The 27,246-nt window shown below is 57.6% G+C and overlaps 1 protein-coding gene and 1 non-coding gene across 10 annotated transcripts in view; one reads left to right on the forward strand and one right to left on the reverse strand.

Moving 5' to 3' along the window:
• Positions 1-269: 269 nt before the first annotated feature.
• Eps15l1 (epidermal growth factor receptor pathway substrate 15 like 1) overlaps positions 270-27,246 on the reverse strand; it is a 76,612-nt gene continuing 49,635 nt past the window's right edge. For 2 of the 9 annotated variants that reach the window (XM_020167753.2, XM_020167757.2), the window contains 8 exons: positions 27,167-27,217; positions 25,550-25,686; positions 21,930-21,990; positions 21,000-21,082; positions 16,034-16,166; positions 13,596-13,643; positions 4,087-4,292; positions 270-550 (listed from right to left, as the gene is read on the reverse strand). In XM_020167753.2, the coding sequence (XP_020023342.2) occupies positions 404-550; positions 4,087-4,292; positions 13,596-13,643; positions 16,034-16,166; positions 21,000-21,082; positions 21,930-21,990; positions 25,550-25,686; positions 27,167-27,217 (866 nt within the window). In that variant the 3' untranslated portion in view covers positions 270-403. The other 7 variants (XM_020167756.2, XM_020167755.2, XM_074053744.1 and 4 more) reach the window with 7 other exon arrangements.
• Positions 22,738-22,844, forward strand: LOC141416990 (U6 spliceosomal RNA). The gene has a single exon (XR_012441625.1). It is a non-coding gene; the product is annotated as a U6 spliceosomal RNA (small nuclear RNA).

The raw sequence follows: 27,246 nt of genomic DNA on the forward strand, positions 1-27,246 counted from the left end.
ACGGTCCCCAACTTGGGGACATTACACCCCAGCTGTCTGAACAAAGAAGACTGTCCTGTTTTGTATTAAAATATTATATTAATCATTCAAACGTCATTTTTGTACAACGAATGCATCCATCGTGGGGACGGGTGCGGGACACGGCCGTGCCTGAGGCCAGGAGCCGGAGGAGGCAGGGAGGCACAGGAGGCCAGGCCTCCACCCCTCCGCCAGCCTCACGCTTCTTTCCACACAGGGGCTGGCACAGTGGACGTGGCCCTTCCCGCCCGCAGGGCTGGGCTGTGTTTGGTGGCCTGGGCTGGTCCCCAGAGCCGCAGCCCCTGCCAGCTCGTCCTTGCTTCTGGTGGCTGTGCATATCTGGACGCGAAGCAGGGACCCTGTGAGCGCGGGCTGTCCCCAGGGCCTAGGCGGCCGGCATGTCGGCCTTGCTGAGCGCGATGGCCAGCTCCAGGTCCTCCTGCTCCTGTCGCCGCAGCCTCGCCAGCCGCTCCTGCTCCGCCTTCTCGCTCTCCCGCTTGGCCCAGGCCAGCTGCTGCTCCTCATTGCCAAACTGCAAGACACACGGGGGCAGGGTGAGGCCACTGCGGGCCAGGGATGCGGGCCACAAGGCCCAGGCCACCCACCTGCCCCAGCTCTGCAGCGCCACCGTTCGCCTGCGCTGGGGATGGGACCTGGCCTGGTACCCCAGGTCCCCAGAGCTACACCCCCGTCCCCGCCACTGAGTGTTACTCTTCTTTCCTTTCTGTTGTTTTTTTGAGACAAGGTCTCCCTGTAGACCAGGCTGGCCTCAAATGCACGATCCTCCGGCCTCAGCCTCCCAAAGGCTGAGACCACAGGTGGGCACCACCGCACGTGTCCCTTAAATTGTTCTCAAGATGGGGAGGAAACCATCTCGGTCCTAAGACTGGTGACTGCAAACCATAAAGCCGCATCCACCAGCTCCTCTCGCCCTGGCTTCGGGAACAGACAGACCCGCAAATGACACCAACGTGACCAGGCCCACTGGACTGGCGGACTCCAGCAGGGGGGCTGGAGAGGGAGGCACGGGGCCACCCCTAGAACTCAGCCCTCAACACCATCAGGGTGGACCGCCATCATCTTGGTCCTCTGACAGCTGGGGACACCGAGGCAGGGGAAGTGGCTGTCCGCTGTAACTGGCGGGGGCAGCCTTTGGTCCTGGGAACCGTGGGAGGGTCCCCGTGGGAAGTTCAATGCTCTGCACTGCAGCTGGGAACAGAACTCGGGGTGGGAGGAGAAGGGGTCACAGGAGCCCAGGAAGGTGGAGCCCAGGCCTCCCTGTGTGCTCCTGGAAGGGAACAGGGGACGGGGAAGCAGGTGAGTGGAAGGGACCCGGCTCAGAGCCAGATGTGACCCTGAAGCGAGGCGGAGCCAGGAGGTTCCCTCCCCTTGGTCAGTGTCAGAATGAAGAAGGCGCCCCTGGGAGGAAAGGCCAGCCTTGGGCTGTCCAGATAAACCCGTGGGGTCCCCAGGATGGACCCCTGAAAACTGGCTCCTCCTCATCTGCTTCCACCATGAGCCACAGACACAGCCCTCCCCTTCCCTGCTTTTGGGAATTTTCCAATGCCTCTGGGAGAAAAACAAGGGGACATCAAATGCCAGGGAGCTGTCTTCACAGAGTGACCGACGACAGAGGGAGGGGACAGCTAGACTGATGACAGGGACCCTGCTGTCCTCCAGCATGGAGGGGTGGGGTATTTGGGGACCACAGCTCAGAACCTGGGCCCATGGGGCCAAGCAAGCAGCCTGCTTCCAAACCATGGTCTAGAGTCACAGAGTGTCACCCAGAGTCACAGAGCTCCATCAATGAGCCTCCACTCAAGGGATCCGAGCTTGCACGTGAAACGCAGTGACAGGAAAGTTCCAGGTGCCTTCAGAGACCCGGCTCCAGGCCAGCGTGGGGACCTCACGTGGAGACTGCCCTTGGGGACTGCAGTGTCGGAGAGAAGTTTCCAGAACGGGATTCTCTCTGGGGAGAAGACCTTCCCCAGGCTGGCTGGCGCCGCTGCGACGGGACGCCTCCTGCTTCTCTGACCGGGAAGGGCCACGACATGGGGCAGATCTTGGGGCACAGCGGCCGGTCCTCGGCTCTGACCTGTGCTTCCTTCTGTGCCATCAGGGACAAGGACAGAGCAGGCACAGGGCAGCCGTCCTTCCTCTCCACACATCACCGTCAACAGGCTGCACGAGAAGAGGCTTCATGTTGCAGCATCTCAGGAATCCACAGTCCACAGGTTCAGGGACAGAGGTGGTGACAGCCTTTCCTCTCGGGAAGCCACCACACTCTGAGGCAGTGGCGGCTCGCCCTCCTATAGTCAGCACTGGTCCTGACCGTGAACCTGCCCCGGCTACCCTGCGCGGGTCACTTGCTGACGGACACAGGGCCACACACAGGCTCGTTCTGAGGGGACTCTAGGCAGAAGACACTTGTCAAGCCAGCAGCACAGTCGGCCACTGAGGGAAGGAAATTCCAGGCCCATAAACTGGTGGCTCCCGTGTGTCCCTCTGCACGCCACGGGGAGGAAGGCGCAGCGTGCCCTGCTTTGGCACAGGTGACAGGAAGCCCCGGGCGGCTCTGATCCCTGCCGCCCATCCGTCAGAGAGTGATGGCATTTGCTACAGGTGGTGGAAACGCTGCGACCCAGAAGCCACCGGCCGATCGGCCAGGACCTGAGAGCGGTGCTGACGCTCTGACCGAGGGGACGCCGTCCCTCCCTCACTGTGTCCCATCAGAGCGGGTGGTGAGCTGTCTGTAAGTTCAGCTGGAAACACGGTGGCCTCGGCAGTGGGAAAGGTGACTTTAAATAACAGACACCAGGGCTGAGGGCTACACCAGGCGGAATCTGATTTCTTGCCCGGGGAGGGGGATGCTTTAAAATCCCAGTCAGTGTCTGTTCTGGAAGGACCAGAAATGTTAGGCTGAGTGACACCTTGAAACCTTGGTTGTTTATTTAAAAAAAAAAAAAAGTTTTCAAAGCACGAGCCCTTTGGGCTTGGGGTCACAGGAAACAGAACTGTGCATCTCAGCAAGGACACCGCCATTTCTTCCAGCCGCCATTGGGCCCACTTGCCGGCTCTCCCCCAGACCTGGTACCTGAGTCCTGCGTGAACAGCGCCGTGTGTTTTCCTCCGCGTTGCTGACTTTTCCACCAAAAGCAAGCCCAGTGCTACTGGAAAACCTCCAGACAAAGTGGCTTAGTTTGTGGCTGTGACTAACAAGGTTACCCTTCTGCACACATCCACGGTGTGTGCTGACCTGTGCTAGGCGTCGACGACATCAACCAGGTCGCCAGGCATGCACCGCGGGGGTGCAATGCTGGGGGACATGGCCGAGGTGGCTTGGCGAGGCAGGTGCACTGCCACTTCAGCCACAACCCCAGGCCGTGCCCTCCAAGGCAAAGGCCTCAGCGTGGTTGATCCACGTTCAACTTCTTCTCATTGCTGCTGATCAAAATACAAATCGCAAATTCATCAGCTCGCTCTCTCTTGGTGGCACTCGTCTGGATCCCAGCCCTCGGGAGGTGGAGGCGGGACGGTCAAAGGTTCCAGGCCAGCCTGGGCCGCACGGCAAGCCCCTCTCCTGTCAACGGTCAGCAGCCACCCAGCTCTCCCCTCAGCGTCCCGCCTGGCCCGGCCTTCTCCCCGCACCGCCGCACAGGACGCGCGTGGGCGGGACGAGCAGAGCAGGGCATAATGACTTTGCGGGGGACAGTGGGGTCCCACTGTCCACTTGGGAAGCATCTCACAGCATGGCTTCCAAAACTCAATGAGCAAGATGGTCCCTGTGTGACCCGGTCACAGAGCCCGCTGTGAAGAACAGAAACGGGCGTCCCATGCCACCCTACAGGAAGAAGGCGCCCTTGGCAGTGTCTCCCTTTCTAGAGAGGATGCGTTTCCTTACAGAAGCGGCAGGCCCCAGGAAGTGACCCGTGGCGGGCAGCAGGAGGGGCGGAGAGGCGCGAGAAGAGGAGACACCCACTGCGACCCCAGAGAGAAGCGGCAAGCAGGAGGGGTTGGCGGTGGCAGAGGCAGTGGCAGTGGCAGTTGCGGAAGGGGGACTCAACTTACAGAGGTGAAGTCCGCAAAGCCCGCGGAAGAGGCCTTAGAAGGTTTAGCTGAAGAAGAGGGGACAAATGGGTCTTTTCCACTAAACGGGTCCCCAAACCCCTTTTTATTTTGGAACGGGTCGCCGCTGTCAGCCCCGAGTGGCTGGAACGGATCGGGGGGCTCGGGGATGTCTGCAGAACCGAGCTGGCTTACGGGTGTGCTTTTACCTGGAAAGTGTAGGAGAAACAAAACAAAACAAAACAAAAAACAGAAACAGAAAACAAAAAAAGGAGAAAGAAAAGAAACAAGTTACTCGCCAGGGACAGAGCAGAGTGTGGAGCAGGGCCCTTCTGCCTCTCCGGGGAAATTGGAGAGGGGGTGCCCCTCGGGGACCCCCCCCCCGGCCTTTCTTTTGTGCCTGGCGCTGGTGGGGACGCGGCCCAGGGCCTCACCTCACCACGAAGCTGCACCCCAGGACAGGGGCGAAGCCAGGCCGTGAGTGACCGGAGCGCCCTGCAGCTCTCACACGCGTGCTCACGTAGATGGTAACGCATGCAGCGTGCACTGGGACAGTGCTTCTGACGCCCTAAAGCACGTAGGCTAGAACTGCGGTGACAGTGACTAGTTACGCAACTCACAACAGCCACAGAGGAGACTTTCAATGTTCCCAACACAAAGGTTAAATGGCTGGGGTGCCCCAGACACACTGGGGAGCCGGTGCATCTGTGACTTGGCACCCTGTGCTTCCCAAACACCAACAGTTACTAAGTGTCAATCCAAGATAACAGTTGGGAACATTTACCATGGCCCGAGTTACAAGAGAAAACACCATGGCTGACAGGAGTACACCACAGGCTTCTAACAAGGACAGGGGAGGGTCGCCTGGCTTTCCAGCCTGGGCCGGAGCCCCGGCCCGCTCCAAGGGCCCGGGCAGCTCGAGGAACAAGCCTCTCCCATCCTGGTGTTAAAATTCTTTTTGTTCCCACTTCTGTCCTTGTGGTGGCTCCAATGGGCAGGGTCTGTTGGGCCTTCCTGGGCTTTTGCCAAGCAGGGGACAGCAGATGCCCGTGTCACAGTCAGGCGTCCTCACAGCAAGGCAGAAGACAGGGGCGTGGAGAGGCCACGAGAGGCAGAACGTGCCCGAACACCCACTGGGGACGTGCGGCTCAAGTCACACGCCTCCCAGAGCGCAGGCTCTGTGGGCCAGAGGCAGCACCCGGGGAGCGGACGCTGGATTTGGGCCAGGTGACTGCCTCGAGGACTGGGGCTCCACCACATTTAGAAGGACTCCACTCTGTTAACCTATCAGCCCACACTGGTCCTCGCGGTTTTGAAGTTAACGTGCAAAGAAACCAAGGGCTGTCTGTCACAGTGACAGGTGGCCTTGGACATCGGCTGCATCCAGAGGGCACTGAGGCCAAGTCACTCCTGAGCATCCTTCAAGGGGACAAGTTCTCAGCATCACAGCTCCAACACCGTCCTCTCTGCTTTCCTGACAGCCACAACCCCGAAGACCCCAAACTGTCCCTCGGGGCCCTGGTACCACAGCCTGCACCTGCCACTTTAGCCCTGGGGCCTGCAGAAGGCGAGACCTCGGCTGGCCTTGGGGAGAGGTGACACGGTGCGTTGGCCTGGACATCCCACGCTGCCGTGCTGGACACACGGCAGGTGCATTGTGCCCGTGGGGCCGGTGCCCACGGCAGCCAGGTGGCTATAATGTACGGCCCCAGACCCGCTCTGTAATCTTCACAACCTGATGGGCACGCCATGACTGCTGGCTCCATTCTGTGAGCTTAGGGAAACTGCCTCTCTTGTCCTGGTCTGCAGGAAAAGACGATGACACACTGTCTCATGGCCACCTTGACACGCCTGTGGGCAGAGCAGAGACCTCTGTGCTCTGTGCCCTTGGCCCAGGATTCCACCCAGGTTACGGTCTTGTCCCTGCCTGGCCACAGAGGCCCTGGGAGACCCCTCCCCCCAGCTCCTACATGGATGAAGAAGGTGGGGTGTACCTTGGGCATCTGTCAATCTTCCCTAAGGCCCCAGATCAAATCAGGTAGCTACAGAGTGGGCCTGCTAGGTGGGAGGACCCGCCACGCCCAGGGATCAGGATTGGCCTTCCCTAGACACTGGACTTCTCAGGGTGCCCTGCCTCTGTGCCTTCGGTGCCCGTCTCTCTTCCCCACTGGCCCCTCTCCCTGCTGTTCCCCACCGGGGTTCACTCCCCTTCTTCCTCCTCCCCCCACCTACAGCTTCCAGAGCTGCAGAGCCGGGTGACCTGGCCCCAGGCCACCCTGGCCTGTTCTGCTGGCCTTGAAGAAGGGCCTCCCCCGGCTGAGGGGTAAGCCAGCCAAGGCCATCCTGGCTCCTGGCATCAGAGCAGTAGGCAGGCCTTCCCCTCCCCCTTCAGAAAGGGATGGGCAGCTGGGCCTGCCGGGCACCCTAAGAACCAGGCTGGACACCTGGGGCCGGGGGATGGGGGTGGGGAGTGGTGGCTATACCTTGCTCCTCCCCCGTCGGCAGCCTGTGAACGTGGAGCTGCTGTCCTCCCACTGACCACAGCGCTCCATGGCTCCCTGCTGCCCTAGCATGACACGCCAGTCTCCTCTAAGCCACCTGTCCCACGCTGGCTTTTCTGCCCCTGCCCAGCTCCCATTCCTCCAGCACTGTGCTCTGCCTGAGCACTGTCCCCCAGCTGGGGTCTCCTCCACCGGACTGGCCGCCAACACCCAGCACTCACGAAGCCGAGACCTACTCTCCATGCCCGGTCGCTGGCTTGGATCGAGGCCCACAACAAAGCCCTGGGTAGTGAGCTTTTCCAAAATGCGAACTCCACCAACAGGCTCCAGCACACCTCCCTTCCCAGTGACCACCAACCCAGGACCAGATGTGGCCCTGCAAAGTCATGAGGGGTGCCAAGAACCCTCCCAAACACACACACAGCCTTGCACCCTCTCTCAGCCTCGACTTCCTCATTCAAAGAAAGGGGTGTTAGGGCTCAATGCGATCCCTGCAGTTCATACGCTCAAGTCCTGACCCCGTGCCTCAGAATACGGATGGAGATGGGTCGTCACAGGAGTAGCACAGTTAAAATGAGGTCACTGGGACAGGGGTCCTCTTAAGAAGAGGGAAACACACACACAGCAAGGGCTGGCCGTATGAGAACACAGCAAGCCACAGAGAGGCCTCTGGGGAAGCCAGCCTGCCGGTGGCACCTTGACCTTGGAGCCCCAGAACTGTGAGACAATAAATGTCTTGGTAAGCCGCCCCCCCCCCCGCCGGCCTGGTAGTCCCCCACGTGAGGGGCCTGCCCACGTGAGGAGCACTTAGCCCTGGACCAGTGGCCAGCATCCTGAGGGACTGGGACCCAGGCTGGCTCAGGTTCTGCTCCACAGCCTGTGAGAAAGGGAGGGTGACTTCTGCATCCACAGGGCTTGTGGTGTCACCCTGCCTGGTCACCTATTCACTGCCACTTCCACAGTACCGACTGCCACACTGCTACCTGGCTTGGCCAGTGTCTGGTGCCTCTCCCACCTTTGCACAGGCTTTCCTTTTACTTTCATGTTTCTGTTCCTTCAGGGGCTCCCCCTATCCCTCTGTCCACGTCCCATGGCACATGAAAAGCTGGGCATGTCCAAGAGCCAGCTCTGTGAGGGCCCAGCCAGCAAATGCTGCTCTGTGTCCCTGGTTCTAACAGGCCTGGAGCTCAGCACAGGGGGTTCTGGTGGGTGGGTGCCAGGGGTACAGGCTCTACATGTCCCCAGGGCCCTTCTTTTCAGCCAGGACCTCTTCCTCCCGGCTCTGGGGACTTCAGAACACAACTGTTTCAGGGAGGAGCTGGGAGTCCTGCCCGCTAGGATACGAAGCTCGGCCCTCACGAGACAAAAGCGCCATTCACACCAGGAATCGCCCGCGCCTGGCTGTGCCCTGTTCCGAAACTGTGACTGTGTTTATCTGAAACCACGGCTCAGCAACTGCCACCTCATTTTCAAACGAAAAAGAAGAAAGATTTTCCTTGGGGTGTCTGTTTGGGGCTCCGGCGCACGGATCCCTTTCCACCACCCTGCCGGGTCTGTGTGGCGCTCCCCCCACTGCTTCCCACTTGACACCCCAAGTTATTTTTAGCAACTGCACTTTTCAACATTCTGGGTTTAGTTCCTGCTTTTTATGCAACCAGTTCTGCAAACTCCTTAAATGTTCTCTGACTCTCTGAGCTGCCGCCTGTCTCAATGGTGGCAAAGTGACTTTAATCTGCCCCCCGGGTCCCTGAGAAGCAAAGACACCGCGCTTTTGGCACTGCGCGGAGCTGGGGGCCGAGGGACCGCAGAGGTTGGGCGGGACGGGGAGCGGTCACTGATCGTCGCCCATGTAGTGACCCCGCGGTTGTTACAACAGCACACGGTTTGGTGGCAGCATTTGTACACATGAACAGGGGGGCCCCACTGGTCCCCACCGCCTCGCAGAAGGCAGTGCATTCAGACAAGCAACACTGAGGAGCCCGCCCGAGGCTGCTGAGTCCTCATTCACGGGGCGGGGGGGGGGGGAGAGAAATACAAGACTGAAGATAGAGCAAAATAGAATTTATTTTCAAACCACAGCAGTTTCAACAGTTACCCAAGTGGTGTACCGAAACCGCACACAGGGCCAGCTTTGGCAAAAACAATACGAGCCCATGGCTTACCACAGCGTGCGCTGAAAAAATAAAAGACTTGGTGGCCGGCCCCACCCCGGTAGAACTTCTTTAATCCCCCTCTTTCTCAAGGTTTTCGAGGCTGTGGGTCCCCCTGGCACACAGCATCGGGGGTGGCGGCCGTGATGGGGCAGGAGCTGCTGGACCACAGGGCTGAGAGGCGATGCGAGACTCTGCGCCTCTCTCCCTGGCTTTTTAGGAAACCCTGCTGCGGGGTCCCCAGAGCCGGGCGGAGGCTCAGAAAACACTATGGACCTAAACAGCTGGCCCCGCAGCCCCGAGAGGAGATGGCTACGAAAACTCCAGCAGGAGGACGACTCTCTTGTTTAAACGGCTCCGGAGGAGAACAGCAGTCTGGAGTAGTGTAGGGGGCTCCACAAATCTGAGTTAAAAATATCAAAATTACAAAAAGCCAGCTGTGGTGGTACACACCTGCAAGCCCAGCACTCAGGAGGCTGGGGCAGGAGGCTCGTGGGCCCCGGGCTGGGACAGGGTGCAGAAAGACCCTGAAACAAAAAATCAAAGCAAACCAACCCCGGGGGTGGGGGCACATGTGCGTTTGTAACCTCGGATCCTGGGGGCTCTGTTGCTACCGCTCATTGCTGCCCTTGGGAAAGGCAGAACTGTAGATGAGATAAACACACACGCGCACACACAAATCAAAAAACAAAAACAAAAAAACAAAGAAACAAAAGCTTGCGGTCAGGGCAACTGCTCCACCCCAGCCATTATCCTATGCAGCACAGGACGCTCACACAACTGTCATTTACTGGACACAGAGCACCGCACACGGCTGTGCGTCCTGCACAACACGAATGCCACACACATGGTGCGTCCTACACATCACGGACTCCACACAACCACGGTGTGTCCTACACAACACATCGGCCAGGCTTCTGTGAGTCACACCATCCATGACAGCTGTGGCCCATGTCAACAGATCTTTTCCCTCTCTCCCCAGCCCACCAGCAAAAAGAAAAAAAGCTGACTGCGGGAAGAGGGGACAAAGAGTGACAAGTATTCTGGTGCAAACTTAAAATGCACAATCACTCGGGGACTTTTGCTGGAAAGGATGGCCCTCTCCAGGCTTCTCAGGGTGTCCCATGGGAAAGTCAAGCCCTGGATGAAAGCTGTGACAGCAGACCACGGGGTGACCTTGCAGGCAGGAGCCCTGCAGACGTGAGAGGCAGCCCCAGAGATGAAAGCCATGCCAGGCAGCACATCCCCGAGAGATAAAAATCTGAGGTTCCCACCATCACAGCATTGAGATTTTCCACCAAAAATATTTACCGAATTTCAAGAAAATCTGCTTCCTGCATTGAAGGGGACAGGATGAGGTTTGGGTCTGAGCTGCGGGGAAAAGCTGAACAAATGTTTACTGCACCTGCTGGGGGCCTGTGAGCGGGCAGGGGGTGTGGGAATCTTTCGGGGCTGAGCCCGGGGCACAGGTGACCCTTCCATCACTGAAAGAAAAGAAGGAAAGGGAAAGAAGTAGCCGTGCCTTTGGGTCTGCAGAATACAAGTGTGATTTAGAGCAAGAAATACAATTTTGTAGAGGTTTCCACAAAAGCTCTTACGAGGTTGCCCCTCATAAGAGGGTAGGGTTGACAAGATTCGCAAATGGAGGGACTTTACAAGTCGCCTGCCAGTCTTTTTTGTTTTTTTGTTTGACACAGGGTCTGGCTCTACAGCCAAAGCTTGCCTAAAGCTAGTGATTCTCCTGCCTTCACCTCCTGGCTGCTGGGGTAACAGGCGTGGCCACCAGGACCAGCTCCTGTCGTCTTCACAGCAGAAATGACGGAATGGCAGGTCTCCTGACTGTGTTTTGAAGTCACATTTGTGCTTTGGTGGGCACCTCTGACCGATCTGCCTGAGCGAGGGGCTCTGGGGGAGATGTTATCTTGCAGGCGCGGGGCGGGAGGCAGACCCTGTATCTGTGCACAGAAGGGCTGCGGGCTGGGTTGCTCCCCTCTGCAGAGGGCAGGGGGTTGCACACCACACCTGACATCGCCACAGACTGCGGGCACACATACGTGTGGTGATCCACGTGCCCTGGGGTGGAAGGGCATGCAAGGGCCTCATGTGCGGGGGAGAAGGCATGGGGACTCCACAAGTGGGGCACCTGGGAGGGAGTGGGGCCTTATTCACCATCACTGCAGCCCAGGGCACAGGGGACAGGGAAGGCCCGGTGGCTGCCGGGAAGGTGCCCTGGGCATAGTGTCAGCTCGGGCTTGCTCAGACTCATGTTCAGAGAGGGCAGTGGGAAGGGGCCAGGACCCCCTGGGCTCTGGGACCCCGAGGCTTGGTGTCCGTAGCCCACCGAATGCCAGGTGGTGATGGCATAACACAACACCTGCTGCTGGGCCCGCCCTCCTGGGTACAGAAGGGTGGGTGTATGTCAAAGTAGGTAAATGCTTCTATTTTCAAACACTGTCAACTGTGCACAACAGTCATCAGCCCACACAGCAATCGGCCTGCAGCTCTGAGACACTCGAAAGAGCATGGCTTTCTCCCCCTCTCCCTCCCCCTCCGAGGGACCCTCTGCTTTCCTTGCCTTCTGTCACCTCACCCCCAGCCCTGAGCCAGGCCCCCCAGCAGCAATGCTAGGGGATGAAGGGAGTGGGGGGTGAGCCCTCCTCCAGGCTGGGTCTTAGGCTCCCCGGGAGCTGCCATCCTGAGTGGCCCATGAATGCTGGAACTTTCCAGACCTCTGGAGATGGAGCAACTGCTTGTCCCATTCAAAAACCTCACACGTCCCCACCGAATTATCTTTTCGAGATCACCGTGGGAACGGAATTCAAGTAGTTAAGTTTAGGCTGAGGTGCTAACCACACACTTCGGCAGGAGATGCCACTCTGCCAGTGGATCTTATGCAAGAAGCAAGGGGTTTCAGAGATGGCGGGGATGGACAAAGAGGCCCTTGCCCACCCATCTCCACCTCAGCATAGGCTTTCAGAAGAGGAGGGGGACCAAGTGCATGCAGAGCTGGCGCCACCTGGGAACTCAGGGCTTCCTCTGGGCCATGTCCTGTGTGCTACCCTCTCACACTGATATGGTCAAGGTGACCACGGTAGAAAAACCACACAGTCCCTGCGTGGGATCCCTTCGCAGCCCAGGGGCAGGAGGGGCTGTTTCTGGCTGGAGCAAGCATTGAACAGGATGTAGGTTCAGGCTCATCCTATCAAGCTAGGGGGGCTGCTCGCCATAGACTGTGGGGAAGGGACACCTCCCAGTCCAGCACCACCGCTGCTTGCACCCGAGGAGGGAGAAGGCTGGCGGGAGGACAAAGTAAGCACGGAGCTGGGGAGAGGTTAAAGGTTACTGGCTGGTTAGCTGGTGTCACTGGCGCTGCAGGAACCGCAGGGCAGGGCAGGGCTGCGCTGGCAGGAAGTGGCAGGGTGGGGCCCGTGTGCTCCCCTCTCTGAGGCGGCCCAGGCCCAATCACTGACACCCACACAGCCGTTTCCTGCACTTGAAAAAAAAAATCTGTTTCTCTCTTTGCAAATCAACAACTTTTACCTAGAAACTCTTCAGCGGTGAGCTCTGACTGATCTCGACCTCCGGTCCGTTGCAGAAAATACACCGTTGTTTACCTGGGGGAGGTGTGCGCACGCCCTGACTATAACTGACAGGTTTCGGGGTGCCTGCCCGGCTGTTTTGAATCTACTTTGAAAGAAACCTGTTCCCTGGGCCCCAAACAGGCACCTGCTGGTTATTTAATACCTTGACAGATCTTTCTAGAAAAGATGTGTGAGCTCCATGCACACAGCAGCAGACGGCCCTGGGTGAGCATGCTGTCCGCCGTGGACGGAGGACCGCCTCCAGGAGGCTCCTGCACGGAGGGCCCCTGATGAGCGACTGTGGGCCAATGGGCATGTCACGACAGGGGTTAGCTGTGTCAATCAGATGTCAATGGAGGGCTTCTAGGACACGGGATAGCACCAAGAGCCTTGTGTGACTCAGACCTGTGTGGCGGATGACTGAGGGGACCATGGAGCTGCCTCTGTCTATCCCAGACAGGGGCCTCTAGCCGGGGCCTGGGTCCCTGTCCTTGTACCTCAGAGATGGTAGGGATGCAGGTCACACACAGCCTATTGCTATACAAAACCACTGTCCCCACACGCCCACCTCCTGGGCCTCAACTGGTCCCACGTTCAGGGAAGGAACCTGAGGCTTGTCGAGGTGCAAATAAGGGCCCGGGGCCCCTCGTGACATGGGGCCTGGACTCCAGCGTTCAGAACCATCCTGACAGAGCAGACCCTGGGTTCTAGTGGGATGAGTGGCCCAGTGGCCAGAGGGAAGCAGCCACTTCTAGGCACAAAGCCCAAGCACTGGCACCCTGAGGTCTGAGAGAGGGTGACCAGGTGAAGGCGGCCATCCCTGGGCTGCTCACATGGGTTCCCCCAGTGGGAAAAGGGTGAGAAGGGCAGGAAAATGCATTTATTACTTGTCAAACTTTAGGTTTTCTTTAAAAAAATAAGTCAGACTGCAATCAGCTGCTTCTACCTCAAAGTAGCCAAGGGGACAGGAGATAAGCCTGTGTCCCCCACAAGTTCTCGGAGACTTTATGTGGCCCTCCTGTGTGACCAGGAAGTTGGAAGAAGACACTCAGAGTGGCCTCATGTCCCTGGATCAGGGATCCAGCACGGAGAGAGCCCCTTCCTCTGCATTCCCACAAAGGCCAAATGGTTCCCCGTCAAACATGACTTCTGACCAGGTCAAGTGCGGGCCCCGGGCTGTGTGTGGTGCAAAGGCTTGGCGGGCGGCGGGCGGACTGTTAGAGGTTAATAGGAAACCAGGCGGGAAGCTCCCACGGCAGCGGCACACGCCCCGTACCTACCACCCAGCAGTGTGTACAGCGCACAGGGCTTCTGTCCAGGCACTGCTTCTGGGGAAGAGAACCAAAGGAGAGAGGCTCAGGTCGCACGGACACCCTGCAACGCTCACGATGAACCCACTTCGTGCCTGGACGCTTGGCAGAGAACTTGGGACCTCCTGGAACCGGTTCTGACGACTGCTACTTATGGGAGCAAGGGGTGGGGGGCCGGGCAGGGGACAGGTTGCCAGCAGTAGACCTGGCCCTGCTGCCACCTCGCTGCATGGGCTTGGGCAGCCCACATGACCTCTTGTGGTACATGGGCACCGTGCCTGCCCTGTCTCTCACAGGTCTTGCCTGATCAATGAGATAAGGGCTGTGCAGAGGCTCCCAAGGGTGGTGCAGGGCCTGCAGGTGCTCTGAGGCCTCACCAGCGCTGGCAGGGCTCAGGCCCAGGCCCAGCAGAACAAGAGTGGGCTTCCCCGAGCCACAGGCAAAGGCAGCCCAGGACCTGGGGTCAACTCTGAAGCCAGGTACAAGAGCAAGGGAAACCTAGTCACCGGGCAGTAACTTTTCACAAGAGTTCACTTTCTAAGCCTGCTGTATGCTAGAAGCAGAAACCAAAATGGGCAAGGAGTATGCAGAGGGAGACACGGGGGAGGTGAGGGCAGAGGGAAAGTTCAAAGCGGCCCAGTGCTAGCTGCAGGCACGTGGGCACTGGCAGTTTCCATAAACACTGACAGTGAAGCTTTGCACCTGCTGGTACCGAGGGGTCAGCTTCCCGAGGGCTCGGCAAGCAGGACACCATTGTGCATGCATGTGCGTGCATGTGAGCATCCACGCCGTGCAAAGTGCACGTGGCGGTTTTGTGTGCATGCACGTGTGTGCACCATGTGAGCAGTGTGTGAAGGCAGGCTCACCTGGTGCATGTGCACAGCAGCACGTCATGAGCTCCCTGCGGACCCCTATCCGTGAAATGGTGCATGGGAGCAGGACCTGTGTTTACTGAGAGTGCGTGTGCACACGCTCACGTGTGTGCAGGTGTGTGTGTGTGTGTGTGTGTGTGTGTGCGTGCGTGCGTGCAGGCAGACCTCTGTTTCCGTATTTTGGGCAGAGGGAGGAGGTCGAGGGCCCTGGGAGCTGAGCTGCTGCCTGGGACTGGGGGCAAGGGCCTCTCATGGCACGGTGCCCCCGCTGCTGTTGACTGCAAAGACCTCTCCTGTGCAGCTTAGGAAATCAGGCCTCTACCACCTGCCGTGCCGCGGCCCACAAAGAGCCCACTCCAAGCCCTGTGGCCTGCTGGGTACTTTCCCTCCACCCTCAACCCTGTGCTCCTGACATCAGTGACAGGAGGGGAGGGGCAGCCTTTTCAAAATGATTCCCCGTCTGTCTCTCCCGACAGGTGCCACATGGAGGAAGCCTGGCTGGCTGAGGAGCAGGAGTAACCTGGGGTCCTGTGGAGCCCCAAGGGACAGTTTCAGGGGGAAAGCCAAGCTTGGGTAGGAAGGGGATCTCCCCCTACACCCTGCCATGCAGTGACAGTGAGGCTGGGGGAGGAGGCGCAGGGTGGGGACAGGGAGGACCTGCCCTGTCTAGGGACAGCCTGGTACAGAGGCATGACCAGAGGTGTGACAATGGCAGCAAGTGTGCTTTCCCAAGGCCCCCACAACCAGAGACAGAGCAGGGAGACTCTCCCTGGAGAACAGCAGAGCTTTCCCAGCCCACGAGGGGGTGGACAGCAGGAGACCCTTCTGACACTGGAACAATGGCCTGTGTTTTAGGGTCTAGAAATGCGACCTGCAGCCTGACTGTCACACAGAGAGCACCTCACTCAGGAGTCACTAGGTCTCAGAATCCATCCCTGGGGACATGGTGGGGTGCTCCAAAGCAGGCCCAGGCCTGAGCCCTGGAGACAGCAGCAGCGTGCGTGGCCGGGAAGCCAGGCAAGGCCGGCAGGAAGGCCATCCTCGGAGCACTTGCCCAGAGGCCATGGTAAGCCAGGGGCAGGGGAAGCCCAAACCATCCTGCTCCTCTCACATCCCACAAAGACAAGGGAGCCCCTGCTGCACCCCAAGCTCCTGACCAGCAGAGACAGGCTGCACGGAGTCGGCCTGGCCTCAGCCACCGTCTCCTTCCCTGAGCCAACATGGGAAGAGTGCCTCTGGGAGGGGAAGAGGCCGTGGGGCCCTGGGGCTACTGGGCCGCAGTGGCCCTGACACCCACTGACAGCCTCAGGTGCAAGGAGCCCTCCAGCCATAAGGAGGGCTCCTGTATGGACCCAGCACAGCCTGGAGACAAGGGGCCCACAGGCCGGGGCAAGGGCAGGGGCCGTGCTCACTTGGAGGGGCCCATGGTCAGGCACGGGGGACGCCCTCCTGTCCGAGGGGCCTGCTCTACTCTGCTGGTGAGGGAGGGGCCCCACATCCCGCCGCCCTGGCTGCGAGAGAAGAACGCGTACTGACCGCTGGGCGGTTTAGGCCGAGGAGGAGCGGGCTTCTTTGGAGGCAGAGCAGGAGTGTCCTGTTTACTTTGAAAGGGGTCATCTGAGAATGCTGCACCTCCCAAGGAGGAGGAGAAAGGGCCAGAAGGTGGGGGCTGCAAGAGAGGACACGAAAGAGAGGTAATAGTCAATCAAGTGTAGCCAACCCACGTCCACCGAGCCACCGCACTTTACACAGCCCTGGCCAGACCGCCAACCCTCCGGACCACGTGCTCAGACCTGGGGGGTCACTCTTAAGCCACTGCTTGCCTCCACCCTCAATAGCCAGCCCTGTGGCCACAAACATGCAGGGCAGCAGAGAGCAGTGCATCCCTGGGCAGGCTCACAACCCACCAGGGGTCTTTCCCAACTCCTGGACTCCAGATGCGTGAGAGGGGTTGGGGCTTCCCAGGTTGGGGAAGCCACTGTCTGTGGGGGAGTGAGAAGCACTTTGTTGTGTGAGACAGGGTCTCGCTATGTGGCCCAGGATAGCCTTGACCTCACGATCCTCCCGCCTCAGCCTCTGAGGCGCTGGGGGGTGAGGCCCCAGGAGATGGGGAAGAGAGAAGAGCCACGGCACACTCTAACTCCTCTGTGAGGCAGACCCACGGGCAGAAACAGCCTCACAAGGAGCACCAGCGAGGCTCTCACAGCCCCAGCCACATGCACAAAAGCGGGGAGAAGGGCCAGCCCCGCCCCAGCATCCAGCCACGAAGGCACAGCCGCCTCAGACCCCGGCATCTCTCACAGGGACATGGCCACCTCAGTCCCCAGCGTCTAGTCACCTCAGCCACATCTAGTCACAGGGACAGGGCCACCTTGACCCCAGCATCTAGTCAAGAGACACGGCTGCCTCAGCCCCCAGCGTCTAGTCACAGGGACAAGACCACCTTAGTTCCCAGTGTCTGTTCACAGGGACAGGGCCGCCTCGGCCTCTGGTGTCTAGTCACAGGGACGCAGCCACCTTGACGTGCAGCGACAGAGACATGGCTGCCCAGACCGCATAGCTGTGTCAGAGTTGGATTGAGGATGGCACCGTTCCCATGGCAGTGGTCCCTACCATTCTCAGAACCCCCAGCAGGAGAGTGGCAGGGCTCAGGGAGAGGCTGGAGCAGCTCCTGCACCCACTGCAAACCCAGCTGGCCCCTTCCTGGGTTCCACCCAGCGCTCTGGAGCCACAGAGTCAGGGGACACCATTCTGTGCTCATCCGCTCCGCTCTTCTTCCCAGGGTGTCATACTGCCACCACTCCCATACACGTAAGGAAACAGGTGCAGAAAAGCGACATGGCCTGCCCAGACCGCTCCGCGGGTCAGTGTAGGCCGGGCTGGAGCCTGCGCCTTCTACCCTGGCTGTGGCTCCTGGGCACTGGCCTGAGCTCCCCATGGCCCAAGGGCAATGTCGGGCCACATTCTGGGCAGACTGTCCCCATCCGCAGGCTCCTGGAGGAGGCCTTGTGGACACGGACAAGAGACAGCAGCTGAGAGATGACATTGGGAGAAGGGGCAGAGCAAGGGCCTCTTTGTAAAGAAAATGGGGGTCTGAAACCCTCACGCTCACTTTCCCACCAGGCTCACGAGGGCCTTGGGGGTGCAACTTGCCATGTCTCCCCCTCAGGGCGAGCCCCTGGCTGTGGGGAGGCCCGAGCTGGCTCCCTGATGACCAAGGGCAGCCTTCCTACCCACTGGGTCACACAACAGGGCCTGCAGAGCGCTCAGCCCAGACTGCATAAATGCTGATGTTCACAGACTGAAGCCAGTGCTGCCTGAGCCCCTGGCCGGCTCCCTCCTGGGTGGAAACCCCCTGAGCCAATCAGCTCCCGCCAAGGTGACAGGCTCCGCCCACCACAGCCTGGCTCCTGCAACAGTGAGCTAAACCCTGGCGTGCGTCACTTCCCAGCACGGCTTTCCTGGTTCCTGGCTTCCCAAGGAGTCTCCTGGGACAACTCCTTCCTCCTCAGGCAGGGCTTCAAGGAAAGTCGCTATTTTTAGAAGGGGTTCGTAGCCTGGGTAGCTCTGGCAAGAGTGAGGTGTGCCTCAAGTGCAAAAGGAGAGAGACGCGCCACTGTGCAGAGTGGCTTTGACCACAGCCCCCCTTCAGGACTGGCTCCCGGTCAGGGCTCTCTAACCTGTAAAGCAGGGGCTCTGAAAACACCTTCAGAGGCTGGAGTGCAGCCCAGTGGGGGTGCAGTCCAGTGGTGAGTGCTTGCATGGGCCCTGGGTTCATCCCCAGCGCCACACCCACACATTGAAAAGTCACTAAAAATGGCTCAACAACCAACCAAGTATTTCACAGCTGGCTTTTTTTGGGTGTGGGTGGGGAAGAGGGGGATGAGCTGAGTGCAACTCTTATTTTTATTCCCCAATGTTCTGAAGACATATTTCCGGGAACTTGCTCAATCTCTTTTCTTTGTGGTGCTGAGGACAGAACCCAGGGCACCCTGCACACGGGTGAGTGCTCACCACCGAGCTGCACCCCAGCCCTGAATGTGCTTTTCAAGCAACCTAACGTCACTGAGGATCGATACTGCCTAGAAAAATTCCTTTGGGTGGGGATGGGGGCTCAACAAAGGAACCAGCTGGCACCCCAGCAAGAGTGCTGGCTGGCTGTCACTTTCTGCACACAGAACACTTGGATTTAGGGCAATGAGAAAGCAACCCCACCCCCAACGTGCATTTGTGCCCAATTCCCCACCCTGCTCAGGTGGAGCAGAGCTGGGGATGTTTTAAAAAAAGAAAAAAAAAGAAAGCTAAGAAAAAAAAAAAACCCTTCTTACAAGCCACTCTCCTTTCACTTCCCCCTGCATTTTATTTATACACCTGATGTTGTTCTTGAAAACCAAAAGGGAAAAACAGAACTCTGGGGTCAGGACTGAGCTCCTGTTTACGAGACACGAAATCAGGGGCTCACAGATGCTGGAAACAAAACAACACAGGATTGCAGGGCAATTTTCCACGGCTGTGTGACTCCGCCCTGGCCAGGCGAGAGCAGGAAGTGACCGGCTCTGAAATCACGTGCACGTGTGGGGACAGCCTGCTCCCAGACACTGGGCATTTGGATGGGACCTGGAGAGGAAGTTCGGGAGAAGGGGAGGACGTGACTATAGGGAAAGAGCAGAGACGGGAGGGTCCAGCTCAGGAGTCCACTGAGGCAGCCCCAATGTCTGTCCATAAGGTCGGGAGCACTGTGGGCGGGATGCTCTGCCCGAGCCCGCTGTACCTCCCACTCACAGGGGCATCGGTGTGGCCAGTTGTTGAAGCAGGGTTGTCACCATGCAAAGCAGCCTCAGCCTGCAGGAGGCCCTGGACCACAGTCTTGCTCGGGCCACTGCTAGTGCTCACTTGCTGGACTGACACCTCACCTAACAGCCCTCGGGAGAGGATCCCAAGTCTCCCCACTCAGCCCCAGCCTGAGACAACCTGGATCCTTCCTGTGGGGTTGCTGCCACCATGTGGCAGAGACCTTTTCCCACCGCCTCAGGAGCAGAGGTGTAACAGCCACTAAGTGATAGGCTCTGAGACTCCTGCACTGCCAGCCAGCCACAGGGTCACATCCCCTCCTGGTACCAAAAGGGCGCCCGTGGCTTGTCCCATGTTTAACAGGCTCTGCCCCAGCCGGCCTGGTGACACTCAGATGCTTCTCTGAGAACCTGAGAAGCCCTGCGTTGTGGTCACCCAGTGCTGCAGCTGCCCACCACGGCTGTGGGCACCAGAGCACAGAGCCAGCAGGAAGGACACCTGGGGCTGGCGTGGGGGCTCAGGACCCTCGCCTGGGGGCGGCTCCTCCACGCAGGGCTGGCCCTCCCTGTCCCCGGGCTGAACAACACAAGCAACAACCACTCACAGAGCTCTCACCTTGCCTCAGGTGCTCTATGTCACTGAGGGAGGGTGACAGTCTATGGAGGACATGCGTAGCACTACGGGTGATGCCACACCATGTTACACACGGGCATCCAGGGGTTCTGCCATCTGGGGGCCTGGAGCCATCCGTGGACACTGAGGCACACCTGTCCCCCAGGCTCCCTCCCACCACCACCTTCAGGTGGGTAGTGGTGCCAGACCACAGGACCGGCTGCTCTGGGTGACGCCCACCCTGCCAACTGGCTCGTGTGTCCCATCAGTGCTCATGACACCTGGTCCCTGGTCAAACTCTGCGGGACACTTGAAGCACACAGGGACATGCGGCAGTGAGGCTGCAGCGGCTGGGGCAGCCTGAGGGAGCGGAGTGGCCGCAGGGCCAGGGGCTGGGTGGGCCCACTTAACACTGTCTTCCTTAATTCTTGCCAAAGAACACACTCGCCACCAGAACCCAGGCACCCCGACACGTGCCTCACGCCCTTCCCCTAGGCCATTTCCCATGGTTCAGCAGTTTCCTCTGGAGCTCACCTCAGTAAGAATGGCTGCTACTGCTACTTCCTGACCTGTCCCCTCGACACTGTCCACAGATAACTTGTCGCCACACTCCGGACTCGGCTCCGTAACACTCCAACGGGGTCTGCCACCACTAGGGCCACATGGGCAGGTTGTGGCATTGTGCTTATGACTCAGAGCGGACACTGTCTGGCCCCACCATGCATGGCCCAGAATGTATGGCTATTGTCACCTGGGTGTTCACCGTCTTTTATTCACTGAGCCCAGCCCCCACTTCCCAACACCCCAGTGAGTCCGTCTTGGCGGCTCCAGACCCCTAGCCTGACCTCCAGGAGCTATGCACCTAACGCATCCCAACTTTCTGTCACCACAGAGGTGATGACATCATCACCTGGGATCTGACAGCCACCGCACACTGGTGGAGCAGGACGGCCATGGTGCCGTCACGGGGGGATCCACACCACATGAGGAAGAGACATACTGGAGCCCAGCCCTGGGTGTGGTCCAGGCCTGTCCACGTACAGGTGACATTAAGTTAGGCAGCAGGGTGAGGCGTGAGAATGCGTGGGCTCAGCCTTACCTTGGACATCTGGCTGAAGTCCGCAAAGCCCTCGGCACTGTTGAATGACCCGCTTCCGAAAGGGTCCAGTGTCCCAAACGGATCTGGAATAGCACCGACAGAGCCAGGGTTACAGGTCTGGGATAGAGTGGGCCTCTGGGAGGTCAGTGGCCCACAGTGACCAAAGGGGCAACACGTTCCAGGGTTACAGCCTACTGTTCTGCTGGGCTGGGAGGGGCGTGTGCGAGGGGGGTGGGGACGCAGCTTGAGGGTACCCCTCAGGCCTGCCAGCGTGTGGAGGAGGGGATGCTGCAGAGTTTGTTTCTTTTTGAGCCGGGGTCTCATGGGGCCACCTTGGCTGCTTGGACTCCTGGGCTCGAACAATGCTCCCACCTCACCCTCCAAGTCCTAGGGCTATCAGCATGTACCACTGTGCCTGGCCCAAGGACAGGTTTTTCCTGTGAGCCCCAAGTGATCTGCCTATGGTACAGGCCTTGCCACCTATGTGCCAGACCTGCCTAAGGAGCACGGGGAGCTGCTGATGGATGGGCCATGTGGGGCTGTGCCCAAAAGGAAGCGGCCCAGAAGGGAGGGAGCACAGCTGGTGGCTTTGATGCTGTGAGCTCAGGCCCTTCTGACTCAACAACCTATGGCACAGCCAGTCTGAGTCAAACTGGGGACTCTAGGAAAGCCATGGGACCCGAGTGAAGGCTCTGCAGGATGGGTGCAGGTGACGAGCACTGGCTTCCTTGCAGAAGGACAGGTGCTGCTCCACTCTGCTCTAGAAGATGGGCACTCGGCACTCGCTGTGGCCTCAACGTGGTGGGCAGGGCCTGAGGCCCCTGAGCAATGCCATGCACCTGAGGACACGAGGCTTGGGGAAGGACGGCATTAAGTGGATGAGCTCCCTTCCACGCAGGAACGGTCAGGAAAGACCTAAGCCCGTCTCACCTGATCCTTTCGAGGAGGCACCAGAGGACGAAAATGGGTCGCTGGACTCAAAGGGGTCGAGCTGGTGGGAGAAGAGAAGAGAGGAGGTTGTCTGAGGTCCCTCCACCTCACCTATGCTGTGTGTCTCTGGAAAGAATGAAGGCTGAGGACAGTCACACCGTGGGAAGTGGGAACTTGGGAGGGAGGGGACGGGGAGACCTGGGTTCCCTCTGCCCAGTGCAGTATGGACAGACTCAAAGCAGTCCCTATACTGGAATGAGACCTGAGTTCTGCCCACCGCAGGGAGACAGTGGCGTGGCCTCACTGTCTCAAGTTGGTTACTCCGGTTACTTGGGAGATAGGGTCTCGCAGTTTACCCAGCCAGCCTGGATTGTGATCTTCCTATTGCTTTGCTCCCTGCAGTACTAGGTGACAGGCATAAGCCACTGCACCCAGCTGTTTATTGAGATGAGGTCTCACAAGGTTTTTACTCAGGCTGGACTCAAACTCATCTCAGCCTCGCAAGTACCTAGGATTATAGAGGTAAGTCGCCAACACCTGAATTTTTTTTTTTTTTTTTTAATGCAGGATCTTGCCAAGTAGCTTGGCTTGCCTCAAAACTTTTGACCCTCCTCCTTGGCCTCCTGAGTGCTGGGATTACAGCCATGCACCACCATGCCCAGTAGAAATAATATAAAAGAAACAAATGGGGGCTTTAGAACTGAAAAGTGTTGTATACATAACAAAAACTTCCCTTGGTTAGCTACCCAACGCGAAAAAGCAAGTGAATAAAAAGATAAATCAGTAGAAACTATACTTCCTACTTCCTGTGCTTGCTTCGGCAGCACATATACTAAAATTGGAATGATACAGAGAAGATTAGCACGGCCCCTGTGCGAGGATGACACGCAAATTCGTGAAGCGTTCCATGTTTTTTAAAAAAAAAAGAAACTCTACTTTCTGAGGAAAAAGAGTAGAAAAAAAAAGGACTCGGGGAGGGCGTGGCTAAGTGGTGAGTGTTTACCCGGCACAAGGCCCTGGGCTCAATCCCTGCACTGCAAAAAAAAAAGAAGGAAGATGTAGCACCTCAGAGACTTGAGGGACAATTGCAGAAGGCCTAAATCTGTGCATGTGGAACCCCAGGAAAAGGAGAGGGAAAATAGGGCAGAAAAAAATTCAAATAACTAAAGGCTGGAAACTTGCCACAGTGGGCAAGAAACATCACTTACAGATTCTTCCTGACCTGAACAGGTTAAATACAAAGAAAACGACACCCAGATACTCGTCAGACTACTGAAAATCCAGGACAAAGTGACCGGGACGCGAGTCCTCAAGACAGATGACTTCTGTCCAGGACAACAGAGGCTGGCAGACAGTGAAGCCACACCCTAGGAGACTGCAGTGATGAATGGGTGCAGTAGGGGCACCCTCCCTGCAGGGTGATGGTGATGCCAGGGCTGGGCTACCCAGCGGGTGCCAGGCCCCAGGCCCCGGCTTCCAGCCCTACAGCCGCAGGACAGAATGTGACACAGTGGAAGGCTATGAGGGGAACACGGGTCCTTCAGGCTGAAGGCAGATGACGCTGGAGGGAGACGTGAGCTCAAAGGAACGAGGCGCTGTTAGAGGTGTTAACAGCGGGCTGGGTGTGGCTTGAGACATACAGCATGTGCCAGACAAACACAAGTCCCCAAGTTCAAACCCCAGGACCCCAAACTGCAGGATAAAAGAGAAATGGTAAATACTTGGGAAACTGAAAGGCTACCTTCTTCCTCTGCCTTTCTTTAAAATACACATAATGGGCTAAAGCAAAAATGATGGTGGTGCTTTAATGAGTTCAGAGTGTATTAACATATGACCTCCGTATGTCAGCCATGGACAAAAGGACCTGTGTGAGTGGCTGTGGAGTCTCTTGCGTACACGTGAAGTGACACCATTGAAATGCCAGCTGCACGTGGTAATGGCCCTAAAGTAACCTTTCTAAAAATATTTAAAGTAACTAACAGGCCGATAGGCAGAATCAGAGGGAGCGACAGAAAATACACAGATGATGCAAAAGATGGCAACGTGGTTTGGACGAGCGTCCTCCAGAAGCCCAGATGTTGAAGCGGGTCCCCAGACCTGGTGCTCCTAAAGCTGCTTGAGCCTTTAGGAGGCGGGGCCTAGCAGAGGAAGTTATGCCGCTGGGGTCGTGGCGACTTGGCCCCTTCTCAGCTTTGCTTTCTGGCTACAAGGAGGTGAACAGGCTTCCTCCACCACGAGTGCCACCGTGATGCACTGCACTGCCACCAGTCCAAAGCAACAGGGCAGAAGTCATGACCAGATACCAGGAGCCAAACAAACTTTCCTCCTTCTAAGACGGTTATCTCAGGCACTGTCACAGTGATGGAAAGCCAACAGACAGCAGGAAAAGGAAACAGACAGCAAAACAGGAGAATAAAAAGCACACAGATAATCAAATCCTACACTCATTGCCAACTGTATTATTATTGCAGTAAGTGGTAATGGATGAGACGCTCTGAGTACAAGGAAGAGACTTCTAAAAAACATAAAAAAAAAATAACGATATGCTGGTTACACAAGACACCCTTCAAACATTAAGACTGGGGTAGATGGAAAGACGATGGCTGAGACAAGATGTACCGGGCAGAGCGTAAACATGAAGGGGATTGTCTGGTAAAACAGATTTTAAGACAACATCACCAAAGTTCAAGACACAGCCACGGTGAACGTGCGTGCTCTGACGGAGCTCTGACTGGAGAGGCACAGATGCTTCACAGCCCCCAGCCACCGGCAGAGCCAAGCAGCGAGCGACAAAGGCACGGACTCCTCTCTAGGGTGGGTGGTGCGGTTACCATACTGACACGGTGAGTCTAGAGGACTCTGACTGAAAACGTATACACCCAACATGTGCCCCCAAAAGCCCCAGCTTTGATCCCCAGTGCCACAAAAGAAAAAGATGATTTAAACAGAGTGGGCCCGGCCCCTCCCCAGCCTCTCGCTTCCTTGCTTGCACATGTGACCCTCTACCCGCGACTGTTTCCTTCTGCTTCTCCACCATGTTGTGATGCAGCAGAGGCCCTTGCCGGAGCAGTCGCCTGATCCAGCCTCTGGAACCTGAATCACATGAACCTCTTTGCTTTATGAAGTACCCAGCCTGGGTTGTTTTGTTACAGTAACAGGAAACACCCACTAAGGCAGCCTGACTCCAGATGTCACCAGCAGGACTAGAGAGATCCCATGTTGAATGGCGGAAGATGGACTGGTCTGTGTGGATCCGTAGTGTTTGTCTGTTTTGAAATGGGATCTTGCTGTGTGGCCCAGGATGGCCTTGAACTCCTGGGCCCAAGCGGTCTTCCTGCCTCAGCCTCCCAGTGCTGAGAGTATAGACATGTATCACTGTGTGTGTTCTGTTTTTCTTGGGAGATGGCATGGCATGGGGGCAGATGACCAGAGCAGAGGAGGGACAGAGGAACAAGAGATGTCTGAAGACTCAGGGCCCTGGGCAGCTGGGCCGTGGCACCAGCTCCTGGAGAACTTGGCCAGCCTCACAGAGTCACAGAGGCCCACTCCCCAGGGAGGGAGCTGTCAGCACACACAAGCTTCACACAGGCCAGGAGACTTGAGCCTGCCCCGCCACTCACCTTGGAAGGTAGGGAAGGGTTTTTTGTGAATGGGTCTGAGGTAAACGGGTCGTTCTTCGTCTGTTTCTTGAAGAAGTCGTCAGTGGCAGAGCCGCGGAATGGGTCACTTTCTTTGAAAGGGTCTCCTCCGAATGGATCTGAAGGGATAGGAAAAACGCCCATGGGTTATGGCGACCGTGAGGAGAGCCCACCAGGAGACACACACAACAGAGCAACGCCGTGCACAGTGACAGAGCAGGTGAAGGTGGTGCAGGGAGTCTGGCGGGAGCCATGGAAGAGGGACATGAGGGACCTTTCGGGGTGATGGAAATGTTCACTAATCCCACACAACTCTGAGCTTGCCAAAACGCTTTCTTTTTTTTTTTTTTTTGGCAGCACTGGAGTTTGAATTTAGGGCCTCACACTTGCTAGCAGGTGCTCTACCACTTGAAGAACCACTCTACCAGTCCTTTTTTACTTTAGTTATTTTTTGGGTGGGGTCTTTTGTTTTTGCCCAGGGCTCCCTGGATGGTGACCCTGCTCCCTATACCTCCCCAATATCTGGGATTACAGATGCACACTAGTACACCCAACTTATTTGTTGAGATGGTGTCTCACTATCTCTTCCCCCGGCTGGCCTGGTACTGATCAGCATTATCTTTGCTTCCTGAGTACCTGAGATTAGAGGCATGTACCACTGCACTTGGCAAAATTCATTTTAACACCCAAGTATCTCTCAGCATCCGTGGGGATCGGCTCCAGGACCCCCACAAATACAAATCCAGAGATGCCCAGGCCCTTCTGTGCCAGGGCATAGCATGGCACAGATGTGATGCACGCCCTCCCTAGACTTTAAGTCACGTCTTGGCGTAGAGCGCCTCACGTGTACACGCTGTGCACAGCTGTCCGACTGCGTCATTCACTCAGAGAAGAAAGGCAAGAGGACACGATCAGTGCGTGCTCAGTACAGGCACAATTCCTCCTTGTTACTTTCTAGCTGAGCTCGGTGGACCTGTAGATACAGAATCCACAGGAAGGAATGCCAAGAGTACGTTTAAAACTGGCGAATTTTGTTGTGTAAATTACACCTCTCAGTAAAGCTGATTTAAAAAATTGCTATAAAGCAATGTGGTCAGATCCACAGGACGGGGAGTGGACCCGTGGCTGCCAGATGCTGGAAGGGGTGGGGCACGCAGGCTGTTTCAGGGGACAGAATGTTCTGGAAGCAGACAGGTGATGGTCGCAAATACCACAGAGCTGTGTACTCTCAGAGGGGGAGAAAAAGAGAATGAATAAATGAATGAGTAAATAAATGAGCAAGCAAGCAGGCAGCGTGACCCAACACCAGCACGCCCATGTTCCCCTGGGTGCCCTTTCAGGAGGAGGTGAGACCCCAGGCTATGCGTGATGCGGATGGTCCCCATTCAGTCCATACGGCCACCCTCGCAGTCTGTGTGGCCTTAAATCTCACCGTGTGCAGGAGGTACAGGGGACATGGGCGACTGTGGCACAGTGGCCGTGGTGCTTCCTCCGTGTCCTGTGTGTCACCACCATGAAACCAGCAAGCAGTGCAGAAGGCCATTCCTGCATTCTGCTCCCCACCCGGGGCCAGGCCTAGGGACAGCTAGGGACTCCTACCTGTTGCCACTGTCTGCTGCTCAGCAAAGGGGTCATTCTGGAACGGGTCACCTGCACGGGAGAAAGGCACTTAGCTCTAC

This window comes from Castor canadensis, chromosome 14, assembly GCF_047511655.1.
Source record: "Castor canadensis chromosome 14, mCasCan1.hap1v2, whole genome shotgun sequence".
Classification (NCBI taxonomy): domain Eukaryota; kingdom Metazoa; phylum Chordata; class Mammalia; order Rodentia; family Castoridae; genus Castor; species Castor canadensis.